The 8,386-nt window shown below is 39.3% G+C and overlaps 1 protein-coding gene across 1 annotated transcript in view; it reads left to right on the top strand.

Annotated features, from left to right (window-relative positions):
- The first annotated feature begins 813 nt into the window (after window positions 1–813).
- LOC123504901 (sushi, von Willebrand factor type A, EGF and pentraxin domain-containing protein 1-like) overlaps window positions 814–8,386 on the top strand; it is an 8,540-nt gene continuing 967 nt past the window's right edge. The window contains exons 1-9 of the mRNA XM_045255807.1: window positions 814–1,387; window positions 1,708–1,832; window positions 3,647–3,850; window positions 4,104–4,289; window positions 4,531–4,655; window positions 4,892–4,982; window positions 5,241–5,426; window positions 7,229–7,347; window positions 7,734–7,842. Of these exons, the coding sequence (XP_045111742.1) occupies window positions 1,302–1,387; window positions 1,708–1,832; window positions 3,647–3,850; window positions 4,104–4,289; window positions 4,531–4,655; window positions 4,892–4,982; window positions 5,241–5,426; window positions 7,229–7,347; window positions 7,734–7,842 (1,231 nt within the window). The 5' untranslated portion in view covers window positions 814–1,301. The remainder of the gene's footprint in view (window positions 1,388–1,707; window positions 1,833–3,646; window positions 3,851–4,103; window positions 4,290–4,530; window positions 4,656–4,891; window positions 4,983–5,240; window positions 5,427–7,228; window positions 7,348–7,733; window positions 7,843–8,386) is intronic.

Raw genomic sequence — 8,386 nt, 5'->3', positions numbered from 1 at the left:
AGAATCAAATATTTAAAAAGAAATTTAAAGGAAATCAAAACGAACTTAAAAGAATGTTGATATGAAAAGAAAAATATATAAATATCGAAAGCAAACTTTGTTGTTACTCAAGTTCAAACGACGTTGTCACGTTATACTTAATGTGTTTTCTCATTTCGGTATCTGCAGATGCAGGATAATTTTGGCGAATCTGGAACTGCCGTCCTGGGACTCAATGATAAGTATGTGATGCAAGTCAGAAAATAGCAATGCTAGATGATAGTAAGAATGTAATGTAAAAGCTCTGGATTATTGAGGTCTATCTCCCACATATATGCATGAAATATTCCTAGTTTTGCAAGTTGTGGCGTATACATTTTTACAGTCAATCTGTAATACTGTCAGAATATCTTTGTAAGAGATGATGAGAGATGGCAACTTAATGAAAGGAGAACCTTGTTAAAGTTGTAGTTTTGGATTTTTTTTTTTTTTTTTTTAACTTTTGAACACCTTTTTGGAGAAAGAAGAAATCTATAGATTCAGTAAGATACCTTACAATTCCATTTTTATTACATAGGCTTTGTTTGTCTTTTGTCCCGACACAAGTGCAGATCTTAAGCGATACATATCCACTCACACTCTTACTGCATTGGCAGGCTCGGCGACTGGACCGTGGAGGGCCGCTACACTCCTGCCGAAGATGTGATTAGCAGTGCCGGAACCACTACCGGTAACGCCCACTACCGGTTGCTGGAAGTCGGAGAATCAGGATGGTCTCTTACTCATGACACTCTCACACCATCGAGTGAAGTCAGTTTCGCTATCTGTCAACTATTCGGCGTGCGAGGTGATATGTGGAATTTGTGTTTATCTGTTCTTCCATTTTAACATTCTTTTCTACATGGAAGCGCGCGTGTGCGTGGTCTTCATTAAAGTTTTACAGTCCTCATACATAAAGGAAGGGGCAGTAGACAGCTGCCATTGCTGCCATCTCTCACAGGGAGTTACATGCAGCGGGGTGAGGGAGATCTGCAGACCTGCTGCTGATCCTCCATATGTCACCCCTAGTCTGTCCACGCTATTAATAATACAAGAGTTTACCAGCATCTCCAATATTTCACACTCTTTACAAGTAGACTCTGGAGCTGTTTTCCCGTTTTTGTATTTCCTTTATTCTTATTTCCTTTTAAGGGAAATGAGTATGAGCAAACCTTTTTATTATTTGCCCATCTTTCTGAATAAAATCAATTATATACACAAATAAATAGAAATTACGTCATATGTATGTAGAGCCATGAATTAGCAATGTGTGATTCTCCAGAATGTTGGACGACCCACTTCCACCCACCGAAAACATGATGTTCACATATGACAACATGATGAACGTGGGCGCCAACGCCTCCTACAGGTCAGTAGTCTCGGCCACGGAACACAGGTGTTCTATCTCTTTGTGGGACTCAAGTTCTCTTAGCTATTTTTAAGACTTGATAATAGCTCTCTCTCTCTCTCTCTCTCTCTCTCTCTCTCTCTCTCTCTCTCTCTATATATATATATATATATATATATATATATATATATATATATATATATATATATATATATATATATATATATATATACACACACACACACACACACACACTTCTACGTAAGATCATTAATTCTCTTCTCTAGGATTAAGCAAATGTAAGTTTCTCGTTGTATTCTGATACGTGAGAGTGTTTGCAGCTGCTACCCTGGCTACTTCCTGAATGGCAACCTTACTGTACGGAACCAGACGGCAGTGTGTGCGGGCCAGCTGGGCGGGTGGATGATGAATCCTCCCACTGATCCCGTGTGCTTGGCTGTTGACGGTAAGTCTCACTGTTGATCATGTATAATTCCATATAGATTTAAACCACCAAATGATCTTTTCTCCTTGATATAGATAAGAAAATATATCTATTCAAAGGTAGTTAGCTTAGCACACAATATGTAGCAGCAGATTATCGTTTTTTTTTTTTTTCGCAGGCTCTGCTAAGATTTTTGTAACTGAACTAGAGGTGGCTGTGATGGAGAAAGGGTTGCAAGTTGGAAAGGTTGAACTTGTAAACAATTTGGAGTTTATATAACTTCTCATGAGTGCACTAGATAGCATTGGTCAGGTATCTCTTCATAAAAACATAAGAACATAAGAAAAGAGGGAAGTTGCAAGAGGCCACCAAGCCTACACGTGGCAGTTCCTATATGATTAAAGCTACCTAATTCCATCTATCATCCCCATTCATAAATTTATCTAATCTTCTTTTAAAGCTCCCTATTGACTCAGTGCTGACTACATGACCACTGAGTTCGTTCCACTCATCAACCACTCTGTTTTGAAAACCACTTTCTTACCATTTCCCTCCTAAACCTGAATTTCTCAAGCTTAAATCCATTATTTCTGGTTCTGTCCCCGCTAGTGATCCTAAGAACGGTTTGTTATAACCCTAGTACCACTTAAATACTTCTATCTATCGGATCTCCTCTTAACCTACGTCTCTCTAAGGAGTGGAAATTGAGTTTCTTCAGTCTCTCTTCATAGGGAATAACCTTCATCCGCTGTATCTTTTTAAAAATCCTCCTTTGCACTGACTCCAATAGACCTATATCCTTCCTATAATGTGGGACCAGAATTGCACCGCATAGTCCAAAAGTCTTTTTCATACTTATATGAACTTTCTTAGTGCCTCGTTATTTATCGTGTACCTATTGTGTGGATTTCCTTCATGTGAAATAAATTTAGTCAGTATATAATATTATGAAGTGATGTTGAATAATCGATAAAACACTTCCGTTACGTTACGAGTTTTGTATCAGTACGAATATTTAGACCTCCCTTCTTCGTATAGTCTCCTTACAAAATAGGTCAACTGGTCAGTTTTCACTAATTTGCATTAATCATCCTAATGACACAGCGACACCTATATATGAGTGACTATTTGATTTATATTGAGGAATAAATTAAAATTCCAGCGGCTAAAAGATTATATCCACTCTGTCTCTTACTTTGCTGTAAGCGTTTTTTTTTTTTTTTTTTTTTTAAATGCCATGGTAAAGTTTTTTTTTGGAAGAAGGAAAGCCGGCCAAGGGTAACAAAAGAAAAAAAAGACCCACTTGAATGTCAGTTCTCTTAAAGATAGAAAAAGAATTAGCCAAAAGTCTGGGACAAATGTCTTAAAACCTTCCTCTTAAAAAAAGTCAAATCGTAGGAAGATTTAACTTTTTTAAGAGAGGTTTCAAGACATTTGTCCCAGACTTTGGGCTATTTTCTTCTTGCCCCAGAATAAGTTAAACTCAAGAGAAAGCCATAGAAGACAAGGTTGAGGACTTAGAATTGATGGAAAACGTAAAATACGTACAGTAGAAATGGGTACAACATGTTTCTCGACTTTTGACTACACAAAGCTCGTATTTCGACACGTTCTGCTTTCTCATCACACCTATTTTCAAAGCTCAGGGAGGTTATTAGCTGAGTTGTCAAGAATTTTCCTCCTGTTAATAATGTAGAAATTACATTAATCCATCAGTAGAACTAAAAACACCCTTAAACTCATGTAACTTCAAGTACAGAGCCTCTTGAATATAATGGGAATACGGTGCGGAAGCGTTTCAGAATATGGATCATTAAGTCCATCTATACCGGCAGTGTGCACAGTACCAACACCACCCTCGATACTTATCACCAACACCACGAGCATTAGCCACATGCATCTCAACGGTACCATCACCTTCACTTGTCCGCCCACCACCACCACGCAGAGTCTTGCCACCAACCAGACCCTGACCTGCACCACCGAGAACGTCACCAACACCTTTTTCTATGAGCCCCAGACTGTGGAAGCATGTGACGGTAGGTTACACTCAGGAAGCGTCTGTTTGCTAATGTTTATTAACCTGACATGTACATTCAATTAATCTGATCTTGCTGGTGTTTTTTTTTTCTATAACTGATACAGAATCACTGATAAATTATTATAATCATGGAAACATTATTGAAAACAACAATAACTACTACTAGGGCCTGTGAAGGTAAGTCAAGATAAGATGCAAAAACGTGTAATCATGAGTACGGTTCTTAGGCTAATACTCCTCCTTTCAATCAGTGTGTCAGGAGACCCCCAGTGCAGTGAACGCCACCACTAGCTGGAGCGTGGATACCATTTACACAACTGGCATGGAGGTGGTGGTCACGTGTTTCGAGTCTCATGCCTTCAATCTGTCAGGAAGTCCTGATCAGACCATCTCGTGTTTGGAGACTGGATGGTCCGTCCCATTACCCTGTTACAAAGGTACTTGTATAGGGAATATTGTAGTGTAAAAGCTAACAGTAAAGGGTAAAAATATTTATTGAATTATCGGGTATTGATTGTGTAAAGAGAAAGAAAAGAAGAAAAGCAGAAAGAACGAAAGACAATATACTGGAGAGAGAGAGAGAGAGAGAGAGAGAGAGAGAGAGAGAGAGAGAGAGAGAGAGAAATAGACAAACGCTCACTTAAACAGACAAACTAAAACTTCACTGACCTGCAATAGTTTGTCTGCTGGAGCCCCCAGTAGCTGGAGCCGACATGACTCAAGAGCCGCTCCCGCTCACCAACAACACGGTCGGCACTGAGGTGGTCTACACATGCAGTGGGACCCTGAAGACACTGCTTGAGGTGAGTGGCCTTTTTGTTGCTTTGTATAGCAACGAGGAGGAGCAAGAGGAGTTTTCTAGACTCCAGGATCCTCTGTGTTTTTCAGCTGTAAGTATACCTTCTCGTGTCTCTCGATGTCATGTCTTACTTCTGTATAGTGACATGTTTGGCACGCGAGTAGAGACAACTGCTTTACAGTGATAATAACAACAATAAAGATGATAATGGTAATATTAATCCTTCCCGACGGTTTACAGGGAAGCACGAGTGTTGTTTCTTCCACTACGGTGATGTGTGGAGAAGACGGCCAGTGGAATCTCACAACGCCCTTGCCGCCCTGCCTTGCCTGTAAGCTAACTGCCAGTTGCGCCCGCCGCCTCAATGTTCCTTTTTCCCCTTCTACTTCTGCACTCCCCCCCCTCCCCATGACTTGAACTCTTTCACGGGGAAAGTTTCAAGACACTTATTCTCCAATATTTGATCATCTCATTTGATGTAACTTTGGAAGCTGGTACTCAATTTTTTTTTTTTTTTCAAATTTTCATTGTCCTTTGCCTCTTGCAAAGAAAAATGTATATGTTACTATAATTCTACTATCCATTCCAGATTGTGAGGGCGAGCCAACAGCTATCAACGCGAACAGCACGTGGAGCGCCACTGAACACTACGTAGCGGGTCAAAACGTCACCGCCACTTGCCTCGACAAACACATCCTGGTGGACGACGAAACCAACACTCAGATGCTGAACTGCACCGAGACGGGCTGGATCCCAGGCGTACCATGCGAAAAGGGTTAGTTTTCCTTTTTTTTGTGCGTTTTTGTGTTTTCGGCGCCACAAAGCTTTAGTGGGATCTTAGAGGGTATTTGTCTTACGGTAAAGAGTAACGGTGCTGGTAACAGTTGTAATGGCGGTGGCTGTGGTGGTGATGATGGTGGTAGGTGGAATACTTACAATAAAATTAGTAGTAGTAGTAGTAGTAATAGTAGTAGTAGTAGTAGTAGTAGTAGTAGTAGTAGCAGTAGCAGCAGCAGTAGTAGTAGTAGTAGTAGCAGCAGCAGTAGCAGTAGTGGTAGTGGCAGCAGTAGCAGTAGCAGTGGCAGCAGCAGTGGTGGCAGTAGTAGCAGTGGCAGTAGCAGTGGTAGTGGTGCAGTAGTAGTGGTGGTGAGTGGTGGTAGTAGTAGTGGTAGTAGTAGTAGTAGTGGTAGTGGTAGTGGTAGCAGTAGTATCAGCAGTAGCAGTAGTAGTAGTAGTAGTAGTAGTAGTAGTAGTAGTAGTAGTAGTAGTAGTAGTAGTAGTAGTAGTAGTAGTAGTAGTAGTAGTAGTAGTAGTAGTAGTCTCTAGTCTCTCTCTCTCTCTCTCTCTCTCTCTCTCTCTCTCTCTCTCTCTCTCTCTCTCTCTCTCTCTCTCTCTCTCTAAACTGGGTTGAAAGACTTACTAATAAACTAACTCTAAATGCCAACAAAACTAATTACATGATATCGAATCCCACAAAGACTCACTCATATAACCATTGAAGTCAGTGATAAGGTTGTTAAATATGCCAATGAAACTAAGTTTTTAGGAGTATTAATAGATAATAATCTTAAATGGAAATCTCACACAGATGAATTCATGACAAAAATATCTAAAATAGCAGGCGTTATTTATAGAATTAGAAATAAGCTTACTTATAATAACCTTAAACAAATCTACTCATCCCTATTATACCCTAACCTTTTGTACTGTTCAGCTATTTGGAGAGGAACATACCAAAAATATATACAAATTTATTTATCAAACAGAAAAAAAAATAATACGAGTCATGTTTAACTGTAACCGATATGACCACACCAATCCATACTTTAGACATTACATTACAATCACCTTAAATTACCAGATATTATTAATTTTCAAAGTTGTATATCTGTCTACAATTTATTAAATGTATTCCCTGTTCATACTGGCTTCAGTACATATACACACACCATTGGCACAAGAGGCCCACAGGAGCTCAGACTCCCGCTCTGCAGAATTTCACGTGCCCAACACAGTATCTTAACCAGAGGAACCAGACTGTGGAACCAGCTGCCTCACAATACTAAACTTGCACTGTCTAGAACTTCATTCAAATCAAATTTAAAGCGTCATTTGTTAACTAAGTACAACGATCAGTAATAACGTGATAATTTAAATACCACCATGTGTATGTATGTACAAGTGACTGTATATATATATATATATATATATATATATATATATATATATATATATATATATATATATATATATATATATATATATATATATATATATATATATATATATACGTATATATTTTTTCTTTTTTCCTCCTAATGATCCGTAATGGAGCTTCGGCTCAACGGATTCATAATTTTCAGTATAATGAATATCCATGTATATTACAATCACTGTGTATCGCCTACTGAGACCAAATAAAAAATTTCTCTCTCTCTCTCTCTCTCTCTCTCTCTCTCTCTCTCTCTCTCTCTCTCTCTCTCTCTCTCTCTCTCTCTCTCTCTCTCTCTCTCTCTCTCTCTCTCTCTCTCGCCACGTCTTGATATCTAATTTACTTCCCCACCGCTCCTCTGCTAGGCTGCTCAGCGGTCATTCCAGCAGCGGGTAGTAACATGACGGCACCAGCACTACAGGACCGAAGGGAGGGCGCCACTTTGAATTATACCTGTAGTCCCGGCGCCTTCGCCAAAGTCAATGTGAGTAAGAGTTAACTGTGTTTGATTAATTACACCTATATCCATTATTTACAGTTATTCAGAGTTCCAGGTAATGAATTTACTTTACTGTCAAAGTTTCTTCCACTGACCTCACACTAATGATTACCAAGACCTCTGGTTTTACAAGAAATTGCATTCAGACTTCAGAGTTAAGCTAAGCCTCATGCAGCCACTATGTAATTTCTCTAGCACCATCACTAAAATCAAAATTTTCCATATTTTCAAACCTCACGCAGAAAATGTGCTCTTGATAGTCATTCCTGTCGAAAGTTGATATTGACAATGTTGAAGTAGGGAAACAAACTTTAATTTTCCACAAATTCCAATAAAAAGTTGTTAACGTTATAGTGTTGCTAACCTTCCAGGATACACAGCCGCCCGCCTCATTCATAATTGTGACATGCAGCACCAACAGCTTCTGGGGCGTCAACGCTGACGCCGTGGAAACTATTACACTTCCGGAGTGCATAACAGGTGAGTCTCTATTCAAATTATCTAGCAGATACAAAAGTCAGTTCGCTCCAAAATGAAAATTCGGTAGCTAAAACAACATTACGCTTGTATCAATAATTATTTTTTTCATAAAAGATAAGTAGAGAGTTGGTAGCTGTTATGTAACCTACATTCTGTATAGGAAATGCAGCTTTTGGAGGTATGAACTATGTGTGATTTTTTTCATGTTTTCATAACACATAAGCATTCGGAATATAGCATTTTAAATATTATAATTTACTTCGACCACTTCTGGAGCCTAAATCCAGCCAATCTGCTCACAGCTCAGTAAACTGGTAGGTACTTGTAGAAAGCATGGGAAAGTAAAACTGTGAATGTCTTCTGGCACACGTTCAGCTTGTTGATTAATCGTAGCTTCTCTGCACCAAGATCACAGTGAGTTACAGTATAAGGAAAGCAGTGTCTTCTGACTAACTCAACTTCACCTCATAGCGACAGGAGTATTCTATGAGCAGAGTGTAGCCCATCACCATGAGTTGCCGGGTCTACTTCACGATGTCCTCAT

This window comes from Portunus trituberculatus, chromosome 17 (genome assembly GCF_017591435.1).
Source record: "Portunus trituberculatus isolate SZX2019 chromosome 17, ASM1759143v1, whole genome shotgun sequence".
Taxonomy (NCBI): domain Eukaryota; kingdom Metazoa; phylum Arthropoda; class Malacostraca; order Decapoda; family Portunidae; genus Portunus; species Portunus trituberculatus.
The sequence above is the reverse complement of the archived record's forward strand: the minus strand, read 5'-3'. Positions and strand labels throughout refer to the sequence as shown.